General features: G+C 42.8%; 2 protein-coding genes across 2 annotated transcripts in view; one reads left to right on the forward strand and one right to left on the reverse strand.

Annotated features, from left to right (window-relative positions):
* BCAN (brevican) overlaps nucleotides 1–2089 on the forward strand; it is a 56144-nt gene extending 54055 nt beyond the window's left edge. The window contains exon 14 of the mRNA XM_030187912.1: nucleotides 937–2089. Within this exon, the coding sequence (XP_030043772.1) occupies nucleotides 937–959 (23 nt within the window). The 3' untranslated portion in view covers nucleotides 960–2089. The remainder of the gene's footprint in view (nucleotides 1–936) is intronic.
* Nucleotides 2090–4387: 2298 nt separating this feature from the next.
* HAPLN2 (hyaluronan and proteoglycan link protein 2) lies at nucleotides 4388–21496 on the reverse strand. Its single transcript, XM_030186885.1, has 6 exons — nucleotides 21217–21496; nucleotides 18236–18349; nucleotides 14415–14768; nucleotides 9619–9735; nucleotides 8315–8497; nucleotides 4388–4695 (listed from the first exon to the last, which is right to left on the reverse strand). The coding sequence occupies exons 2-6, from the start codon at nucleotides 18321–18323 to the stop codon at nucleotides 4388–4390; spliced, it is 1050 nt and encodes a 349-aa protein (XP_030042745.1). The 5' UTR covers nucleotides 18324–18349; nucleotides 21217–21496.
* Between the last annotated feature and the right edge of the window lie 1859 nt (nucleotides 21497–23355).

A 23355-nucleotide genomic window follows, 5' to 3' on the forward strand; every position in this document is an offset into this window, starting at 1 on the left:
AACCACCCAGTGCTGTTTCTACCCTACTGCATGCAGGGAAATGCGGTCCCTGCCTTTCAGAAATACATTTTCATGCAGCTCTGTCCCTAGTCTGGTGTTCAATCCCCCAGAGCTTCCAAGGAGATCAGCTTATTGTGCGGGAGATTTAGGGCACACCCCAACCTACCCATAGTCCCGCCCCTTGCAGCCTGTGGTACTAGCAGTCGTTTCTCCTTCCAGCGGCAGCAGGAGATGCCTTAATAAAACGTCATCTCCTGCTGCCAGGGGACCAGTCCTACAGTTTGAATTGCAAGACTAGTCCCGTGGCTGCAGAAGATGATGTTAAGGTTTCTCCTGCTGCCGCTGGAAGGGGAAGCTGCTCAGCAGGAGATCCCAGCTCTCCAGCCGCAGTGAGATGACCTGCAAAAGTGGGAGTCTCCCGCTGAAAGCAGTAGGTCTGATCCCCCTGCTATGGCAGCTGAATCCTGATCAGCAGTTTACCGAGTTCCCTTCACTCTTCAGCGCAGCTACTGTATGCCTTAGGTCCTTGGTCTTCACTCCCAGTCCTTGAGAGCCGCCAATGGGTCAGGTTTTCAGGATATCCCTAATGAATATGCAGGAGAGAGATTTGCATACAATAGAGGCAAGAGGCATGCATATCTCTCTCATGCATATTCATTGGAGATATCCTGAAAAACTGACCCATTAGTGGCCCTTGAGGATTAACGGAAGAGGTAATGAGTGGAGATGGTTGTACAAACATCTTCAACAAGATTTCTGCTGGAAAAATATGAAGATATCCTTACCTCAGATGCCTAATGTTCACAATGGCTAATAGAAAATATATTATGAAAAAAAACAGTGACCTTCAGCTGCATTTCCAAAATCACCAATGAGGGGAAATGGATTTGTAATGGGGGCCGAACAGAAGTTAATTATATAATTTTCTCCCTTCAGGACTTCACCATTCCCAAGAGTGACCTGCCTACCCAGTGCCCATAGAGGCTGACCTCCCCCCTCACTGTGGCACCAAGACCTTGGCTGTGAGCAGAGCACTGAGGATTCATTCAACATGATGTTAACATGTCTTCCCAAACGAACCCCACAGGCCTTTCAAGAACTGCTAAAATAAATGATTCTCTATGGAAGAAAACTTCACTTCCCCATAGCACTTAGTGAGTGAGGGAGAGCTAATATGGTAGGGAGGCCCCTCCTGTACAAAGCACCCTCCCTCTGCCATTATACGTGATAGGATTTGTTCAAGGTAGAGACTTAGTCAACTACGAGACTGTTTCAATGTCATTTCGCACATGGACATCAACTGGGGTTGGGCCAACCCTATCCAATGTATACAATTACAGCTCTCTTGTTTTATGTGGTTCAGAAAGGAGAGCCAAAACATTGCATTTCAGTGGTGATATGGAATGTTGCATCTTCTAGCTGGTACAGAATATAGGGCCACTCACCAGATGCACTTACCAAATGTCTCAGGTACCAGGGTACAGGGAATGGAGTCTTCTTCTGCCACTAATGATGCTGCAAAATGGACATTTTGGTTCTCTTTTTAGGTAGTTTTTATCATTGTTAATGGAGTTACCAAATGAATCCAGGCCCTGTGGTCCCGTCCTGGTTTACCCCAGTGCCTCCATGGGGACGTTGTCCCCATGCCAGTGCATACAGGGATTTGTGATTCCCTTAAGAAATCCTGAAGCACAAATCCATGCATGCAACAGGATGGGCTCTGTATGCCGTCGGTACCGTGGGATATGTTTCTGTGCTAAGGCAGGGGGCAATGTTGTTCGAACTGGTTGCGAAGCACATCTGTCCCCTAGAAAGAGGTTATGGTTACTTCAGTGGTAGGACAAAGACTTTCTTTCATGAACTAGGCTGAGCTGAATTCACTTTCTTCCAAATTCTTGATGCACAGTGCACCCCTCCTGAGAGAACTTGTGTTTTCCTCCTCAGCCTGGCATGTATTCCATTGCAGGCGATGGCGCATACCATGGTCACTCCTGGGGGAGCTCATACAAGGTTAGGGAATAAACAAAAGCCCGAGTTAAGATGAAAACAATGTTCCCCAACTGACAAGCTGTGGACTGTGAGAATAAAAATCCTTACTCTTGTTTTCAGCCTCTGTGTCTTTCAAGACTTTTATCTGACGTTTTCCTCAATGCCAAAAAGCTAAAACACTTAAAAGGCTAGGAGGGGGTGGTTGTACCTGAGAAAATATTACTCACTTTTATATATTCCTGTGATACTGTAAAAAAAAAAAAGAGGGGGGGGGGGGGAATCCAGCCATACAACAACCCAAAGGCAATGAGTATGGGTGATGTGATGTCAGCACAACATAAGATCATCCCACACATTCCTTAATCTGCACTTCCCCAACTGCAAAGGTCTAAAATACAAACTAATACATACGTCAAACTTTACCTACTTGAGCACACAGTCATGGAACGCAGTGCCGCGCAACTTAAAAACGATTTACGAACTAACCAACTTCCGCAAACTACTGAAGACCCGTCTCTTTAATAGGGCATACCACAAAGATCAACAAATGTGAACATACACAGTTATGGAACGCACTGCCGCGCAACTTAAAAACGATTTACGAACTAACCAACTTCCGCAAACTACTGAAGACCCATCTCTTTAATAAGGCATACCACACAGATCAACAAATGTGAACATACACCACTCCTCCACATATATTCAGAATTGTTTTATAATATCTGCTTGTTATATTACTATCATGCTTTTTCATTATCATGTTACCCAAGATTCTTCTGTTACACTAAATGTCTATTTTCTAATATATTTCCACTATTCATGATGTATTGTAAGCCACATTGAGCCTGCAAATAGGTGGGGAAATGTGGGATACAAATGCAACAAATAAATTAGGTTTGACTTAACGTGAGGGGCGACTTAACAGAAAAATGCAAGAAAGAGTTTGGGAAGTCTGGCAACCGGAATGAGATGGGCAATGGGTTTTACACATCTCCTCTGACGTGTCTTTAAATCTCAATGATACCACTTCGCTGTATGAATTAATACTGTATGTCAGAGAGCTCATGGAGATGGGCTGGGGAATGACAGAGAGGGAGCAAACAGACTCAACAGCATAACCCAATCAATCACAACACCACGACCTACTGGGTGGTGGTTTGTTTTTTTTAGGATGCCGAAAAAATGTGTGTTCTTTTTAGTGCTGGGTACACACACACCCAGCTATTCAATGCTAGCCAATAAGCGATAGCGCTGAATATCCGGGAATAGCGGCAACTGCTGTCGTTTTCTGAATAATGGCAGTATTCAGTGCTGCTCTACGGATAGCTAAGGACAACCATGAGCCAGATAGAACAGGGGAAGTCTGCAATGATTTTAATCATCAGCATTGTCCGGATAACGCCACTGAAGATCGTTAATTTGACCTGTTGAGTGGAACTTTAAATATTGGGTGGTGAAAATAAATGGCTAGTACTATTTGCAGGGCTTTTTTTGAGGGGGTACTTGGGGGTAATTGTCTGCTAAAATTAACCCATGGTCCCCAAGTTTTAATGAAAGAGCTCAGGCTGTACACACCAATTCTGCCTTGTCATAGATTCTGTGACTGGTTGCAGGGGGCCTGGCCATTGTGGGGTGGGTCCCTCAGTGATCACCCCACCCCTGAAGGTTGGCCTGGCATTTGAGTACCGGCACCATTTTTGCTAGAAGAAATGCACTGACTATTTGAGTCTATTATTGATATGACAACATGCAGATATACCACGCTTTGATAACACCCCCTGCCCCCACCATATTCCTAAAGAAACGTCCATGGATACAAAGAGCGAGAAGTTGATCCAGCGGTGCCCCTCCTCCCATTTTCCTGTCTATGGATCAAGCCAGTCGATATCACTTGAATGTGATTAATTTATTATCGGACACTAATTAATTACAGAATTACTTTGGTACATCTCTTCTGTATACCAGAAACAGAACAATTCTGTATCGCATGAATAATTATAAAATCAGTACAAGAAATATGATTTACATCTGATGACTGGGAAAGGAATTAATGACCACATATAGAAGGTGGAATTTATATTATTTCATTTAGATTCATGTTAAATGTATCTTTTTGGGGAGAAAGTGGCAAACTGCACGTTAACCATGCAGGGCACAATGTGGGTGTTTATTGTATATCATCTTCCCTGTCATAATATGAAAATTATACAATTATTAGAAATGGATTTATTTTAATTCTTATTCTCAAATGATTTGGAAGCATTAACCGGGAACTAGTTTAGTCATTGAGTTCTGTAGTAAAGCCTTTGATATGGTGTCAGATGGTCAGCTTGCCAAAATCCCCCCCCCCCCCCGGGGCGTGGCAGCATTCCTGCTCGTTGCAGAGAGCAGAGCCCCCTCATACTCCCTGCTCTCCACCCCTGTTCTTCTGTGTGTAGCAATAAACTCCATATATCCTCTGTGCCTTATCAGGGAAGCCAAAACTCCGCACCCCAGGGTCTGGGTGACCCCCGCACCGGTCTCGAGGGTTCACAATAGGAAAGCGGACGCTACTGTCTTCCAGCCAGCCCCCATCACAGTGGTCTAAGTACAGGAACTTCCAAGCAGCATACAGCTGTCCAACCTTGGCAATTGCTGCCCCCTGCTTTTGGCAGGCCAGAACTGCCTCTGCATAGCTCACGGGTGCAGGGATGAAGTAGACGTGCCCTGGGGAAAGAAGTGAAGAGACGGATACCAGTTACATCTCACTGTCTAGCACCTTCCACCCAAACCATGCACCACAATATGCCAACTCATTCAGCTCAGAGAGAGTGAAGGGGGCTCCAGTCAGAGCCAATGCGAGGGTATTGGGCACCCTAAGCCAGGGGTGTCCAACCTCGGTCCTCAAGGGCTACAACCCTGTTGGGTTTCAAGATTTCCACAAAGAATATTTATGAGACCTATTTGTATGCACTACCTCCATCTGATGCCAATAATCTCATGCATATTCATTGTGGAAATCCTGAAAACCCGACTGGGTGAAGGCAGAGGTTGGCCACCCCTGCCCTAAGTGAACCTTTCCCTCAATTAACTTCCAGGTCCCTAGCCTGAACCTCCCCCTCCCCAATCCATAAGGGCAATTTCCAAAAGTTATTTACCTGTGTTAATGGGCAAATCAGAGTATGTGTTGATGGTTCTTTGAGTCTGTATGGCTGTCAGGATTTATTGTTTTGCTGTGGCTGCTGTTGCTTGAATCTTAGTAACACAGTAGATAACAACAGATAAAGACCAATTGGTCCATCCAGTCACCCAGTTATAAAATGGGCAGTGGAAGTCTTACTAACAAAATCTTGTAGGTAGCCATGGCTGGCCATGGGAAGCTTATGGGTGACTCAGGTGAATCAGGCATGGCTTAGCATAACAGTATTTTAAAAAGATCACATCATGATAGCTAACAAAGCACAGATATTACTACTACTACTTAACATTTCTAAAGCGCTACTAGGGTTACGCAGCGCTGTACAATTTAACAAAGAAGGACAGTCCCTGCTCAAAGAGCTTACAATCTAAAGGACACGTGAACAGTCAGTCTGATAGTTGGGTCTGAGTTTACCTTTCCAAAGTATTTTTAAGTAAAGAACAAGATAACATAACAAGTGGCTAATTGAACCAGGGGCAGACTGACAGTGATCTGGGCCCTTGGGGCAATAAGGGTCACGGGCCCCTAACCACCAATCAAAAGTATTTAAATTAGATGGAAGCTAGGGGAGATTGATCCCTCTACGACCACTGCTCTATTGTTCCAATGGTCAATCCCCACTGGGTAACACAGTTTTCTGAGACTCCTTTTTCCACTCTGCTTTCAATCTGAAACAGCATCCACAGTCATGGGCCTTGCTGTGGTCTCCACCCCACTTATTGTGAAGAGCCTGGGAGCAGTTACATCAGGTCAGACTTATTAATGCACCCAGAAATAGCCCGTTTGTATGGTGTGCAACACCCAGAGCTTTCATGAAACCAATGGCCAGGCAAACCTTCTCTGTGACCACTGGGGGAGTAAGAGGAGGTAATCCCCGATTCCCTCTGGAGGTCATTTGGTCAGTTGGGGCACCTTTTTGAAGCTTGGTCCTGAAAAAAAAAGGGACCAAGTGAAGCTGGCGAAATGCTCGTCAAGGCCGGCTTTCTTTTTTCCATTATCGGGCGAAGCCGGCCATCTCGTACCACGCCCCCGTCCCGCCTTCGTTACCCTACCGACACGCCCCCTTGAAGTTTGGCTGGCTCTGCGACGGAAAGCAGTTAGCACCGGCCAAAATCGGCTTTCGATTATACCGATTTGGCTGGGTTCAGGAGACGGCCATCTCCCGATTTTTTATCGGAAGATAGCCAGCGATCTCCTTCGAAAATAAGCTGGATAGTAACATAGTAAATGATGGCAATGACCTGAACGGTCCATTCAGTCTGCCCAACACACACACTCATTATCAAGTCATGATTAAACCAGCAACGAATGTGATATAAAATACTTGATCATGGTCTTTCTTTGGTGTTTCTAGGACATAGCCCATAGAAGTCTGCCCAGCCTTGTCCTTAGGTTCCAACTACTGGAATTGCCGTCGAAGTCCACTCCAGCCTATCCAAATCTGTCTTGTCAATTGCGGACTGGGGACGGAGTGAGCACTTATGTGATTAAGTGCCAATATTCGGCACTTAACTGTCTTAAGTCTAGCGGTTAAATGGAACCAGTATTGGATATCTAGGAATAACGATGGCACCAGCTAAAAAAATGCTCGCCACTGGCTGAATATCTAACCCTAAGGTAATTCATTAGAATTAGGCCTAGTGCCAGAGTTCAAATCCCACTGCTGCTCCTTTGCCTCAGGTACCAACTGAAGTCTCATATTTAATGGATGCCCAGTTGATCTCACTGGAGTATATTTACTAGCTAAACACATAAATAGCGTGTTACATCATTAAAGGCATTTTAGTACATGAGACCCTTTGATCAGGGCTTCCTAAAGCTGTCCTGGGGAACCCCACAGCCAACTGGGCTTACAGGATAACCACAGTAAACACCAAGCAAGAAGCAGACCAAGGATATAGGAGTACTGGGCAAATGTATTAGTACAAATAGCCAACATGGTCACAGCATTGAGAAGGCGAATCTGCTCTGTTGGTGAGTTCGATTCCCACTTCAGGCACAGGCAGGTTCTTGTGACTCTGGGCAAGTCACTTAACCCTCCATTGCCCCATGTAAGCTGCATTGAGCCTGCCATGAGTGGGAAAGTGGGAAAGCGCAGGGTACAAATGTAACAAAAATAAAATAGATACTATTGGAGATTCTACATGGAATGTTGCTACTATTGGAGATTCTACATGGAATGTTGCTATTCCACTAGCAACATTCCATGTAGAAGCCTGCGCGGCCACATTGGTGATATGCAAGGGCCGACTTCTACATGGAATGTTGCTAGTAGAATAGTAGCAACAGTGGAGGAGTGGCCTGGTGGTTAGGGTGGTGGACTTTGGTCCTGAGGAACTGAGTTCGATTCCCACTTCAGGCACAGGCAGCTCCTTGTGACTCTGGGCAAGTCACTTAACCCTCCATTGCCCCATGTAAGCCGCATTGAGCCTGCCATGAGTGGGAAAGCGCGGGGTACAAATGTAACAAAAATAAAATAGATACTATTGGAGATTCTACATGGAATGTTGCTACTATTGGAGATTCTACTTGGAATGTTGCTACTATTGGAGATTCTACATGGAATGTTGCTACTATCAGAGATTCTACATGGAATGTTGCTATTCCACTAGCAACATTCCATGTAGAAGCCTGTGCGGCCACATTGATGATATGCAAGGGCCGACTTCTACATGGAATGTTGCTAGTAGAATAGTAGCAACAGTGGAGGAGTGGCCTGGTGGTTAGGGTGGTGGACTTTGGTCCTGGGGAACTGAGGAAGTGAGTTCGATTCCCGGCATAGGCAGCTCCTTGTGACTCTGGGCAAGTCACTTAACCCTCCATTGCCCCATGTAAGCCGCATTGAGCCTGCCATGAGTGGGAAAATGCAGGGTACAAATGTAACAAAAATATATATATATATTTGGAGACATTGTAACTATTAGGGGAAAGGTGGGTATTTTCCCCTATAGTTTTTAACCCCTGGGAAGCCCAGCCTTTGATTGTCTGCCCTCTGAGGACAGGGACTGTAGCTGACTGTAGCTTACTTTGAGTTACCAGTAATAAAAAGGTGCAAAATTAAATCCAAGGAAATCAATTAGCTGAGACACTGGAACCTTCCCTGAAGGTAAAGGAAAGCCGCCGTGGATGTTGCTGGTGCTAACTCACCTTTTAGCGTGGAGGTGAAGCAGAAAGCATCATATCTGTCCTTTTTTGTGTCCTTCGGCCCATAGGTCCGGATTCCCGGAGGAATATTCCCTCCACAGGGTTCCCGTGTTTTAATGATCGGATACTGAACTGTGCCATCCAGTAACCAACCTGCATTACACCAGTCCAGGCCCTCAGTCCAAGCTTTGAATTTGAAGACAGAAAAACAAGCAACAGCCTTAGTGTACACTGGGACCTTGTAGCCAGAAGAGCACAGGCCCTTATTTCACAAATTTAAGGCACACTGGAATGTATCTTTGAACGAACTTTCACCCTCATAAATGTTAACAGCTGACACTCCCTTTTTTCCCCCTTAAAACTGTTACACAAAAGCAGTTAACAAAACCCAACAACTATCTAATTAACAGCTTTGCCGCCACTGTTTCAGCAAAGAGGAAAAATCCCTAACGCCGCCCCTCTGTTGGAACTTGTGGTAGTGTGTTAAACTGCAGCTCTAGTGAATTTGTAGTATAGTTATTAATGCTGCCAAAGCTGCATCTGGATTGAATTTGTGCTCAGATTTGTACAGTCTTTAGCTGAGGTTTAGATCAAGCATGTAGTATTAGGGGTTTCGTAAGAGATAAGAAGTAGGAAGGCATGCATACAATACGTGGAAATCTGGCTGAACTGCTTCCTATCGACACAGTGCTATAACAGAACAGTGTATAATATCCAGATAAGGTATGGCCTGAAGCATTAGAGCAAATGTGATTTCGTACAGGAGCTTTTGAGACCACATTTGTCCTGTCATCTGCTGGAGTCTGAAGAGGAGACCTTGGTGGTCTAGAAAACCCATGCCCTCTATCTTTTCTAGATAATCCTTAGGCCAGTCCAACATAGCTGCCAAGTTCCCCTGTTCTAGGAGGGAGATTTTAGATCAGTCCTGGATTTCTGACAACTCTACCCTGGTGCATTATGGACCTACAACACTGATTTCCATGGGTAGAACGAAGGACTACAACTCCCACACTGCTTTGAGAAGTTCAAAACGAGGACTGGCCAAAACGTCTCTCTGCTGGAACAGGGTAACTTGGCAGCCCTGGCCCAATAAAACCTAGCCCTAGGTTGTACTGAGTCCACTTTTCTCCAGGACCAGCCTATAGCCCCTGGGCTCACCTTCATTTAGATGTTGAGTTCCTATAGCCCCAGACATGAGAACACAGGTCAGCCTTCTCAGCTGCTTACATTGCTTCCTCCATCACCTTCTGGGCCAGAATTTATGCTCATTCAATGCACCGCACGGCCTCTGATGGGGTCACACTTACCTTGGTAGAGCTGCAAAGAGGTGGCCAGCATGGCATCCTGTTCCTCACACTTCTGCCTTGCATCAAAGTAATTGAACAGGTAGCGTCCAAATCTTGCCTGGTATGGGAAAACAACACCTTGGATGATTGAGAAGGGAGATAAATAAAAGAATTGCAAAAGAAATCAGACACGTTTGATGGACAAGATCAAATACTTTCTGTTCTTTCTTTGCAGAATCTGTAGCCAAGAGCCAGGACGGTGGGTACAAAAGTTTCTTTCACTTTGAATTACTAAGGGTTCTACAAAGTGCAGAAACCTCAGTTTTGCCACAAAAGAGTATTAATGGTATTTGCCTATTCTTTATAAACATGTGGGTTTTTATTCAAAGGGAAATAACCGGATAACCGCCACTGTTATCCAGATATTTCCCTTAGATGGCACTGTCTGTGTATATTTACCGCCATTATCCGGATATTTCCCATAGCTGGCGCTGGCTGTGGATATTTACTGTCATTATCCTGATATTTCTCATAGCTGGCGCTGGCTGTGGATATTTACCGTCATTATCCGGATATTTCCCATAGCTGATGCTGGATGTGGATATTTACCGCCATTATCCAGATAGTGCGGCTGAATATCCTTACAGACCACCTTGATATTATCTGGTAGTGCTGGGGCGGTGGGTGAGAGGAACTGGTAATTGTCTGGAGCACAGCAGTATTCAAACCACTATCAAAATAAGTAGCCGGATAAAGTTAGGCCAGAAAATGTGCAGTCCAAATGTTATCCATATCGTTAGATGCATTGGGATGGTAACAGGAAATTGATGCTCCTACACAAAGTTCTGGGCACACTTTAGATGTTCCTAAAGTAAAACAGCAGAAGTTTTTGGCTGTGGATTCAATTAATGTAGTACCGTGGTTAGACCATAGTTTGATTTCTTTAGGAATTTGTTATTGTAAGGATTTGAGGTCTTTTAAAATGGAAAAGGTATCACATAATAACAGTCTTTTGAATTCACGGATTTGAAGGACGAAGTAAGAATCTGACTGGCTTGAATTTCAAGAGAGTGACTCTGTGGATGTTGTGGTTAAAAAATGAAATGTTGTTTCATCTGAATCATTGGAAACTGTTGCTCCTAAGAAGAAACATTTTGTTAAATGATCTAATAAAGTTCCATGGTTTTTCGAATGAACTTAAGATTGAAGAAACAGGAATTAAGCAAAATTGAAAGGGAATGGAGACAATATCCTTCGAGGGTGACACAGGTTGCTTATTTGGATAAGATGGCTGAATATAGGAATGCAAACATGAGTGTGAAATGTGATTTTTATGATAAACAGATTGAGAAAGCGTCATTGAGTATGAAAGAGCTTTTTTCCATAGTCTCTAATTTGGTTCAAGAAGAAGGGAAGAACTCCCCAGCTTTATCATTAATTTCTAGTAATAGGTGTGCTGAAGGGTTTGAGGGTAAAGTGAAATGGATTACAGGTCAATTTGATCAGTCTAAATTGCCAATTGAAACTAGTTGTCCTTTTCAAGGTAATGAGTGGGTTACTTTTAGTAAGGTTGCCTCGGACATGGTTGAGAGAGCTTTTGTTAGGTAACGAATAGTGTATGTAAAACAGATTTAACAGCCCCTGTTTTTAAGTATGTAATAAATAAATGTTTTTAGTCAGGTAGTGTACTAGATGATTTTTAAAAAAGCAGTTGTAAAACCGTTACTGAAAAGTAAAAAAAAGCAGAATTGAGCATTGTGGAGAATTATTGACCAGTCTCTTTGTTGCCTTTGACGTTGAAACCTTGTTCCTATCATTGTTTGATATGGGTTTCTGCCAGGTACTTGTGACTTGGATTGGCCACTGTTAAAAGCAGGATACTGGGCTAGATGGACCATGGTTATTCTTATGTTCTTATGGTTCGTAGTGGTCAACGATTCCTTCTGGTAATTTTGGATATGTCAGCTGTATTTCATACCATTAAGCATACCATTTTGCTCAACACACTGCAATCTGTTGGGATAAATGGTTTGGTTTTGAAATGGTTTTGTTCATTTCTCATGAATAGATGTTTTTGTGTTGCACAAGGGAACGATGTGTCTGATTGTAAGGAGGTAACTACTGGTGTACCGCAGGGATCATGCCTGTCTGCTATTCTTTTCAATGTTTTTCTCATACCTTTATGTCACTTGATGAATTGTTTTGGTATACAGCTCAGACTGTATGTAGATGACATACAGTTTTTGTTACCTATTGAGAATGGTGTTTCTGCAACTTTTGACAAATTGAGGTTGACTATGAAGTCAATTAATTGTTGGATGTCTGCAAACAGTCCGAAATTAAACAGCAATAAGATACAAATTTTACTGTTGTCAACTCATGATCTTCCTCAGATTCTGGACTGTTTTTTCAACTAAATGATGAAAACATTTTGACTGAGTGAAAATTGAGAGATTTAGGCATAATGTTGGATGAAGGTTTAACAATGAAAGTTCGCATGCAAAAGATAATTAAAGATGTCTATTATAGATTATGTTTAGTGAGGCATTTCAAGAATTTGCTGATTCAACAGAATTGTAGGACCATAGTACAAAGTCTAATAACTCCCTATTTTGATTATGGTAATGCTCTTTTACTGAGAATACAAAAAGTTCAAATTAAAGCTCTCCAGATTACTCAGAATCCAGTGGCCAAGATATTGACAGGTACGAGTTGTCGTGAGCATGTTTCTTCAGTTTTGAAAGGCTTACACTGGCTGCCTATTGAGTATAGGATAAAGTTAAAGCCTACCCAAAAGACTCGTCCTAATTCTCAAACATATTTCCACACCATTAGTATTACCCACACTCCAATCCCTTCCCCACATCTCCTATTATTGTCCTACTCTATGTAATTATGTCATCTTTGCGACACTTTGTTCCATACTTTGTATCATCTCTGTGATACTTTGTACCATACTTTGTAAGCCGCACTGAACCTACTCTATGTAATTATGTCATCTCTGTGATACATTGTTTCCATACCTGTATTATCTCTGTGATACTTTGTACCATACTTTGTAAGCTGCACTGAACCTGCTATCAAGCGGGAAAGAGCAGGGTATAAATGCCACAAATAAATAAAGAAATAAAAATCTTGTGTTTGATTTTTAAAATACCGACACATCAAGTTTCTAAGGTTTTGCCAGCCAGATTGCACATTTATCAGCCTAAACGCTCATTACGATCTGAGAGTCAACTGCTGCTTGATGTCTCATCTTACCATGTCATTACATCTGATGAATACAGGAATAGCAATTTTTTTACATTGCTGGACCTAAGAACTGGAATAGGTTGCCTCTGAGAATGAGAAAGATAAAAGATCTCAAAGAGTTTAAGAACGAACTCAAAACTTCATTTTCTATGCAAGCTTTTTTTTTTTAGCTGAGGTAATGAATGACTTTTCAGCTTGTATTTGTTTTTGCACTGCAGATTGTCTGGATTGTTATGAAGGAATTCTGTGTTTTTTGATTTCAGATTTTATGTATGTTCTTATGTATAATCTAAGAACTTTGGATTAGGCGGAATAAAAGTTTTTAAATAAATAAATTGTCTGGAGAGCGACGGTATTGAAATAAGTAGCTGGATAAATTTAGGCCAGAAAATGTGCAGTCCAACTATTATCCATACAGCTATCCTGACAGCGGTTTGAATATACTCGACAAAAATGTATAAAGGGACTAACGAGAATAATCTTAGAACATACGCAACTTTGAAGTAATCCTCTTCAAATAAGTGTACATTAACTATTTATCAAATTTTATCAATTTTTCTCAATTTGTTAATTATAGTTCTAAAATAACTAACAAATTGAGAAAAACTGATAAAATTTGATAAAATTAAAAAGTTGATGTATACTAGAGGATTACTTCAAAGTAGTGGTTTGAACATCGCCAATATTCGGATAGTGATAGTACTCAGCACTGCACTCAGACATTTAGCATCGCACACTGACTGGACAGTGGTGTTACGTATCAGTGAATAATTTAGGCAGCATTTACAACAAACGCTGACCGTGGACTTTAAATATTGATCCGACAGAGTCCTACTCTCCTTTCAGTCTTTAGAATGACTGTGAAGTTACATCTCTGAATTGCTGAGTTTACCCCGGGGGAACCCTGGAGGCTGTTAGCAGAACAGCTGACCTGGGCTGGAGATTCACTACTACTACTACTACTATTTAGCATTTCTATAGCGCTACAAGGCGTACGCAGCGCTGCACAAACATAGAAGAAAGACAGTCCCTGCTCAAAGAGCTTACAATCTAATAGACAAAAAATAAATAAAGTAAGCAAATCAAATCAATTAATGTGAACGGGAAGGAAGAGAGGAGGGTAGGTGGAGGCGAGTGGTTACAAGTGGTTACGAGTCAAAAGCAATGTTAAAGAGGTGGGCTTTCAGTCTAGATTTAAAGGTGGCCAAGGATGGGGCAAGACGTAGGGGCTCAGGAAGTTTATTCCAGGCGTAGGGTGCAGCTTCAACCAAAGTCCATTAGATTAGTTCCTTATGGCTGAGTGTGCTGGAGACACCAGCAGAATTCAGCCCGCTGGCAACTTAAGCATGATTAGAAGATCATCTGTTAATAGGCAATTGAATGAGAAAGTTACTGCTGTATGTAGTAATTGTTAACTGATGTGGTGTAAGAAATGCCCTAGTGCCTTATTTGGCATTTCTCAAGATGCTGTACATTGTTATGTATTTACTTGCTGTTAATTATTGTTATTTGTTCTCCAAAACTCAATAAATATATTTGAACGCAAGAACACAATGGGGTTTTACCATCTAACCGTAGACTTAAAAACAAATTTTCATCTTCAAGACCATTGACCAGTTGACACCTGTATTTCCCTTCATCCTCCAGTCTCACATCAGTGATAATCAACGATGCATCGTTCTGGTGGCCCCGGCGCAAGCGCACCCGCCCAGAAAGCTGGTTGTAGTTCTTTCGTTGCTGTCCATTAGTAATCAGAATGATGTTCTCCAGGGCGTCTGTTGGGTTGACCTTGGTCCACTTCACCTTGTAGACTCTAGATCGTATTCGGAGAACACAGGGAAGGGTGACATTGGCACCTCTTTGAGTGTGGATCACATCATAAATGGGCTCCAGTAAATGACGTGGTCCCGGGGTACTGGCTGACCAAAGAGATGCAAAAGATAGATTTTAGATTGAAGATGAAATGGGTACAGAAAAGACCTGGTTAACCTGACACATAAAATGTTGAGGAGGTTTTGGCACAATGGTCCCATAAGACTGCCTTCAATGGTCAATGTAGGGCCCAATATTTGGAAAATACTGAGCTCCTAAATTTGTGCCCTAGTTTCAGCCAAATTTAGAAGTATACATTTTCAGTTGAAAATTCATCTTAATTCAGGAGCTTAAAAGTTATACTAATAAATTTAGGCCTGCCATTCATTTGCCTAGATTTATGAGCTAAGCTAAGCTCCTAACTTTTTCTCCCTGCTCTTGAGTAGAGAGGTGTGGTAGCCGTGTTAGTCCACTTTTAAAGGTAATCAATAGAAATAAAACAAAATAAAACATGGCAAAGAAAATAAGATGATACCTTTTTTATTGGACATAACTTAATACATTTCTTGATTAGCTTTCGAAGGTTGCCCTTCTTTGTCAGATCGGAAATAAGCAAATGTTGGTAGATGACAGTATATATAAGTGAAACATCAAAGCATTTCAGTGACAGTCTAATAGGATGGGGGTGGATAGGTGAGAGACAGGAAGAGTTGGGTGGATGAGGGACAGGGAGATATGCATGGAGACAGGAGGGTGACAAAGCAGTAGAAGTTTATGGTTTATAATGGGCTAGAAAACCCAGATCTTTGTTGTCCTGTCTGGTGGGTGTCAAAATATTTAATCATTCTGACTTCAAAGGTCTTACGTTCCTGTATTGTTTTAAAGTTCCCTTTCAGGATTCTAACCATGAAATCACTCTAAATCTAATTTCCCCACTCTAAATCCATCCCTGTTTCCACTTCATTGCAACTGTGCTAAAATAACCCATCTTAACACTAGCCCATGTTGATAACTTCCCCCCTTAGTGTGAAATGTTGGAGCCTATGGTAATCAAAGCTGATATTGTGATGTCATAATGACTCATTCCACCAGTGCCTAAGAGACAACCTCATCAGTGATGTCACAATGGCTTGATTGTCCTGTAATTGACTCACTTCTGGTACTGTGATGTCATAATGCCTCATTCCACCAATGTCTAAGAGCCAACCTCATCAGTGATGTCCATGTCACAATGGCTTGATTGTCTTATACTTGGTTCACTTTTATTACATATAGCAGGTACTGCCATTTCTACAGACATTTCTTTTTTCTTTAATTAAGAGGGGAAGCCTGTGTTGATAACTATACTCTTAAATCTCTTAGGGGGTCTTTTACTAAAGATTAGCTCGCGTTACCTGCAGCAGGGCCCTGCTGCAGAGATGCCAAGTTTCAGGAGGGTGATTTTTTGGCCAGTTCTGATTTTGAACTTGTGCCTCAGAACAATGTGGGATTATAGTCCCTGATTCTACCCATTGAAATCCATGCTGCAAGTCCCATAATGCAGCATGATAGGCTTGTCAGAATCTCTCGCTTGGAACTAGGTAACTTGGAAACTCTGCTCAGACTGGTCTGTGCGTGAAGAAAAGGTCTGCAGTGCTGGGGGGGCTGGTTATAGGGGAAGAGCAGAGGTCAGCAAAAAGAGGGATGCAAGTGGCTGTTTTTTTCCCCCCTCAAAGTTGGCATCACTATGGTACTAGATTGCCCAGTTATTCCTGTCCACACTGCTGAGGTTATCTCCCAGTTGCCATACAGAATGTGACCAGCTGTAGATATCAATCCCTGTTTAGGACAGTGTCTGTCTCCCTCTGTGGTTCTTTACCATCATGAATAGATAAGCATACAGAAATAACCACCACACAGCTCATGTCTGTAAAAAAAACTTTCTAGGAGTAATGAATGGCACTTCATTCCAGATAGTCTTGCAATTGTCCTATTTTCTTTTCATTCCAGAAGAACGGATGACATCTGAGCCATATAACTTAGAACCTTACTACTGCCTCACCCAAGAGTCCGTCCACCACATCCAACCATTCAGTGATATATGCACTGGGATTTTTATCCAGTAATTTATAATTACTGGGCAAAGCCAGAACTAGTAGTCCCTGGAGCAATTTTAAAAAGCTGGGCTTCCCATCCCCACAAAAAGCATCAACTCCATAAATTTAAAAACCTAAACAAACAAAATTATTTAAATGGCCCTGTCAATGCACTGTGAGAAACCGTCAGGTGGTGGCACTGAAGAGCTGCTCTGTTTACAGTCCTGTCAGTTCAGCCTGGTCCCTGGGGTGCACAAGCACAAACTCATTAACACTCATTTTATATTTTCTATTACTTTTCCTCTTTTTGAACAGTTTTTTTTTTAATTTCTTTTCTATCTTGTTTAAGATTTCAATAAAAATATTTGAACTAACACTTATTTCATGTGATTAGCTCTTTACTGACAGCTAACATGAGAAAATGTAATACCTCTGCTACAGGAAAAATGCAATTTTGCTTTTTGGAACTGGCTTTGTGCAGGACCTCTGAGTATAGTTAATTGTCAGATTGTGGCAATCCTTCATTTTTCTAGAGCAATGTCATATCCTCAAAAGCCTGAGATGTCTAACAGAATTTTCCACTTTTCTGGATTACATTTTTTTTATAAGGTTTAGACGTTTTACATCAAAGAATCTTTGAAACAGAAATGGAAAATGAATGCTCTTACAGCTAAATACATACAAAAAAAAAAAAAAAGAAAAGGATTTGCATTTAACTACTCACCTTTCCAAGCTCCGTTCAGGTACTTTAAGATAGTTTCCTGCACTAGAGAGCTTTCAATCTAAATTCGTGCCCGAAGCAATGGAGGGGGAACCAGTGAACTGACATCCCTAAGGTCACAGAATTTCAGTGGTAGATCTGAACTCTGGCTTCTCTGGTTCTCAGCCCGCTGCTCAACCCAATAGGAATAGGCCATCTTGTGACATAACTGCCTCACACTGATGTCACAATTGCACACATAGCGCTAGCTATGATTGGCCAGAAGAAAAATTGTTTCTGCGCAGGAGACCTCCTAAGTCTGGAACTAATGAACCTTTATCCAGGCATGGGAGTAGGCAGAACCAGTGGCGTTCCTAGGGGGGATGACACCCGGGGCGGATCGCCGATGTGTCCCGCCCCCTGGGTGCAGCGCCCCCCCGGAACAGCGCGACGCCCCCCCTGCGAAATAACACCCGGTGAAAGAACCCCCACCCCGGGTACACGCCGCTGGGGGGGGGGGGGGGTGCCGCTAGCCTGCCGGCTCTTCGTTTTCATGCTCCCTCTGCCCCGGAACAGGAAGTAACCTGTTCCGGGGCAAAGGGAGCATGAAAACGAAGAGCCTACAGGTGCGGCACCCCCCCCAGCGGCATGCACCCGGGGCGGACTGCCCCCACCTTGGTACGCCACTGGGCAGAACTACAACTTCCTACATGCAATGGGGCAAAACCAGTACTGGATCGGCCATTTTTGTTGACCTGGAGTGAGGTGGGAACTAGAAGGGAGAAAATGAAACACAGACCTTCATTCTTAGCGATCACACGATAACTACTGAAACCAGCAGGGAGTGAGGAGAGACAGATGAATGCCACGAGCAGCAGCCCTTGCATTTTCAGTTGTGTGACTTGAGACTAGTCTAAAACATGGAAGGGGAAGAAGATGTTATTTTTTTTCACATCTTAGGTTTTTTTTTTTTTCAGTTCAAATATTTTATTGAGAAAATTGAATATTTTACAGATCAGAAAATGAAAACAAAAATATGAGCAAACTTTCATTTTAAATAGGGAAGAGCAAATGAAAAACAGGTACAAATGTAACTGCGATTCTCAGTGGAATAACCTACACTTCCCCAGCTGTAAAGGTTTAAAATACAAACTAACACACGCAGCCAGCTTTTCCTATCTGAGCACGCAGATATGGAATGCCCTGCCACGTAACCTAAAAACAATCTAGGAAATAACTAACTTTCGTAAATCTCTGAAGACCTCTCTCTTCAACAAGGCATACCAAATAGAATAATAGTTATTTATAACACATCAACACTCCACATAGGTTCTGACTATTTTCTTTTTACATCTGGTCTCTACGGATTACCAATTGTATCTTTCACCCTGGAATGGCGATTGCCATAACGGGACCTTGTAAGCCACATTGAGCCTGCAAATAGGTAGGAAAATGTGGGATACAAATGCAATATATATTAAGAAACCTATTTATCCTCATCCAGTATATATATATATACACACACACACACTGGATGAGGATAAATAGGTTTCTTAATTTTCCGGTGTAAGTTTGTTTGTTTTTTCTGAGACTTTTAACTCAAACTTGTGCATTTGACAAACTTGGCCACCAGAAAGTGTCATTTACATTTTTAGAATTTTTCCGGGATCCCAATATTGATTGGATGGCACTTGATGTAAAGTATATCCAGTATATCGGTTTGACGATTCATGGAGGGTTATAGATGATAAAGCAGATTTGTTTTATTATTAAGGAGTGATTCCTTGATAATTAAAATATTTTGCACTGTTGACCATATTTTGCTCCAACAACTAAATGCAATGAAATAATATAAGGGAGGAGGATACTTATGGTAGCAAATGTTGGAGGAACTTTGCTTTCTCAAGTCATTTCCATTGTACCAAGGCTTAGAATTTAACGTGCTGCCACTTCAGTAAGGAAGGAAATATCAACGGGGTTAGCGATACCCATGCGGGCATGACGGGCACAAGGAGACACCTCTCATGTGGACAAAATTTAAGAAAGAGGTAAAAGTCTTGCCTGTGCGTTTTCCACCCATTTTATTCTGTGGAAATTTCTACATTCCCTTCCAAATCCCAAGGGCAAAGGTTAAATAAATTCAGCACTGCACACAGCAAACTGGCTTCAGGCTTTGTTCTGTTTTGTTAAGAGTGGTGGAGGGAATGGCCCCGATTCTATATTTGGGCTCTAAAATTAACGCAGGTTAGGCAATTAAGCCTAAGTGATTCTAAATACTGCTCATAGATTTACACGTGGTGTAGTTAATGCGACTGAATCTATGCGAGTCCATTTACACCAACGAAAAGCTGGTGTAAATCCCTGCGTGTAGATTTACGCACACTGGGTCCATTCTAGGATTGTTTCATCTACACATTCGATTACAATTCTTATCCCCTTTTTTGAAGGCTCCTGGTACTTTTTTGTTTTGCTGTTTAGGAGAAATATCGACAACATATCCCATATTGTCGAATGTTGATAACAAGCGAAAACAAGCAGAAGAAACATGACATTTTGTGTTTGGTCGTTTGCCAATAACAGTGCACACTTTGCAAATAGTACACAGAAGCATGAATTAGTAGACGCATGCGTGAACTATCAGGAAAAAGTGTGCACTCTTAATGACAAACTCAAATAAAAGGGAAATTCCCATAAACCACTGCGGTAAAAAGTGGCCCACACAACCACAAGCCACTTTTTGCCGCGGATTTGGAAAAGGACTCCTAAGTATTTAATTACAGCTGTTCCTAACTCAAGTTTTACTGGTCTAACATTATATGATGTATTTTGCTTTCTGTTATTTATTTATTTAGATTTTGCTCACACCTTTTTCAGTAGTAGCTCAAGGTGAGTTACATTCAGGTACTCTGGATATTTCTCTGTCCCAGGAGGGCTCACAATCTAAATTTGTACCTGGGACAATAGAAGGAAAGTGATTTGCCCAAGATCACAAGGAGCAGTAGTGGGATTTAATTTAATCTGTTAATACTAGCCGTTGAGCCCGTTAAAATGGGCTGGTGGGTCGCCGCCCCCCCTCCTCCCCCTGAGTTCGCCGCCCCCGCCGCCCCTCCACCCGGCCCGTCTCTTTGCTATTCAACTTACATCTCCGCAGCAGGCAGACATCAGCTGAGCTCCCGTTGGCCTTCCTTCTCGGTCTGTGTCCCGCCCTCGTGTGACATAACGTCAGCGAAGGCGGGACACAGGCAGGGAAGGAAGGCCAATGGCAGCTCAGCTGATCTACCTGCTGCGGAGATGTAAGTTGAATAGCGAAGAGATGATCAGGTGGAGGGGTGGCGGCAGCGGCGGCTCCAGGGGGGGTACCAGTGGCGGCGACCTCGGGGGGGGGGAGATAGCGGTGGTGACCTCGGTGGTTCCCTCCCCTTCGCGCAGTTTCCCTCTCTGTCCCGCCCCCCCCCCCCCCGTCATCATGTATTGACGCGGGGGCGGGACAGACAGGGAAGTCTCTACTGCGCATTTGCAAGTGAGTACGGTCACTCGCCGTTTATATGTTTGATATTTTGAACATGTTCATGCTTTTCTAATTGTCATGTAAGACACATTGAACCTGAGTTCTACTCGAGCTAATGCGGAATATAAATGTCATAAATAAATAAACGGTATCGGAAACAACAAGAAAAGAAACATTTTGAGCTGGCCATCCCTAGTCAGAGGACAAACCACAGGGAAAGAGATTTCAAGGTTTAATTCATTTGCTTATAGTAAAGCCAGCAACAGCCTTACCTGGTGAAGGTGGTTTTTTTGCCATCCAAAAGAATTTCTGCTTCTAACATTGTCCACTACAGATATGCCATTAAGGTTATATGGCTCACTTCCAGGAAATTCCCAGGCCAAAGGTTCTCAAAAATAAATCAAAGAAATATCAGGAGGGGGTCTTTGCCCCTCTTCTTACCCCAGGAAGCAAGTGTTCTGTCTCCCGGATACCCAGGCCAAGGCAGCGGCTCTCCATGCTCTGGTGCAGGGTCAGTGTAACAGTTTGCATCGACCTGCCTTTCTCGTGCACGAGACCTCAGGAAACACAATTTCCCTTTGTGCGGCGGGACCTTTCTCTGCATTGTTCTGGTCAGTCACTGGCTGGACCACAACAAGGCTGTCTTTCTTCCCCACCCTGCACCCCCCCTCCCCAACTCCAGTCATTACAACCCTAGAAGCCAGTGAAAATGTCAAGCTATGGATGTGGGATCTTAGGGTTATCAACAAGGTTGTGGGGTGTTTCAAATCTGTTTTCACACATTCTCAAAGAAGAGCTTCATCATTATCACGTAACCCAACATCCTTATGTAACACTAAATGTATACTCTCTTATATATTTCCACCATTCATGATGTATTGTAAGCCACATTGAGCCTGCAAAGAGGTGGGAAAATGTGGGATACAAATGCAATAAATAAATAAATAAATATCACCCTTCAAAGCAATGACCTTGGCACAGGCGAACACCGACAACGTCAAACTCACTGCGGTATAGTGCTGAGAATTATTGATAAGCAGTAAATACCTCTGGGAAACAGTATCATTTTTAGATGTACTTGGTCCTTCTAGAGAGCAGGGCACCAACTGGAATCAGTTACCTGCTGATGGCATACAAGGGAAAGAGATCCTGCAGAGAAGGGTCATTAAGTATGCCATTATTTTATAAGAGGCTGACCCAGTCCTGGTTTTACACCCCTCTCCATATACACACATTGCACATAGAGAATTGCAGTTTTGATGGTCTTAATATTGGCATGGGGGCGGTGGGGGGGGGGGGAACAGAGGAGATCAGAACTACAAACCTATGCATGGGGGGGGGGGGGAATAAAACCAGGCCAAAAGACAAATAAAAATGGAGCAAACTCTAGACTATCCAAAAATCTTCAGTATGCAACAGGCAGGTTTCTCCACCTGCCCTGGATCAATCCCAGAGCTGCTGACCTAGTCCTGGGTTTCCTTCTAGTTCAGCTCAGATGGAATTTTCCAAGATACCCAGGAGAGAGATTTTAATCCTGTCCTGGATTTCTGATATCCTCATCCTAGTGCATTATGGGACCTGCTGTGCTGATTTCAATGAGTAGAATCAAGGACAACAAATCCCATACTGCTTTATTTATTTATTTATTTATTTGTTACACCTGTATCCCACATTTTCCCTCCTCTTTGCAGGCTCAATGTGGCTTACATAATACCGTACGCGTTTGCCAAGAACGGTAGAGAAACAAATACAAGGTGATATTGTGGTCGAATAAAGGGTCCATTTCTTTCAGGCGTAAGGGGATCAGAGAGAGGGAAGGTTAAGTAGTGTCCAATACGATCGCTGGATTTGCTGCGTTGCAGGGCGTTGGCATCTATGTTGGGTCAATAGTGTATGCCCTTTTGAATAGGTAAGTTTTTAGTTTTTTGGGATAATTTTGGCCAAAATGTCTCCAGCCCAGAACTGGGCCACTTGACATCTCTGGGGATGGAGGGAGGTAGGAGACTGCCTGCTGGAATTTCCAGACGATGTTATTGTTTTACCATCTGTCTGCCCCACATCTGGTTTTGCCCTATCACATCTATGAAGTCGTAGCTCCGATTTCCTCTTAAGAAAATTAGTATTTACATTTCCAGGCCTGCTCTGAAAGCAACACCAGGACTGGGTCATTTTGTCAGGTGGAGGGGTGGAGAAGAATGATGCCAGTTCATCATTATCACACAATTTCCATGCTCAGTGCTGGTAGCAAGGTGGGAACATTCGTTTTCTGCCAGCAGAGATCCAGGTGATAGGAAGTAGATAGACTGGCAAACCAACTTACTCCAGACTGAGCCCCCCTCGGATTGTAACATCCTGTTTTCCAAAAGGTTCATAATGACTTTGCATAAAAATACCTTTGTAGGTCACCTACT

Source organism: Microcaecilia unicolor, chromosome 14 (genome assembly GCF_901765095.1).
Source record: "Microcaecilia unicolor chromosome 14, aMicUni1.1, whole genome shotgun sequence".
Lineage (NCBI taxonomy): Eukaryota > Metazoa > Chordata > Amphibia > Gymnophiona > Siphonopidae > Microcaecilia > Microcaecilia unicolor.

Excerpts from the sequence above, each read along its gene's own strand:
- HAPLN2 (XM_030186885.1), bottom strand. The coding sequence starts at position 18,323 with ATGCAAGGGCTGCTGCTCGTGGCATTCATCTGTCTCTCCTCACTCCCT. Across the intron at positions 14,769-18,235 it reads TGTGATCGCTAAGAATGAAG|CCAGTACCCCGGGACCACGT; the intron begins GTCTGTGTTTCA and ends CTCTTTGGTCAG. Across the intron at positions 9,736-14,414 it reads TTTAAGTCTACGGTTAGATG|GTGTTGTTTTCCCATACCAG; the intron begins GTAAAACCCCAT and ends CAATCATCCAAG.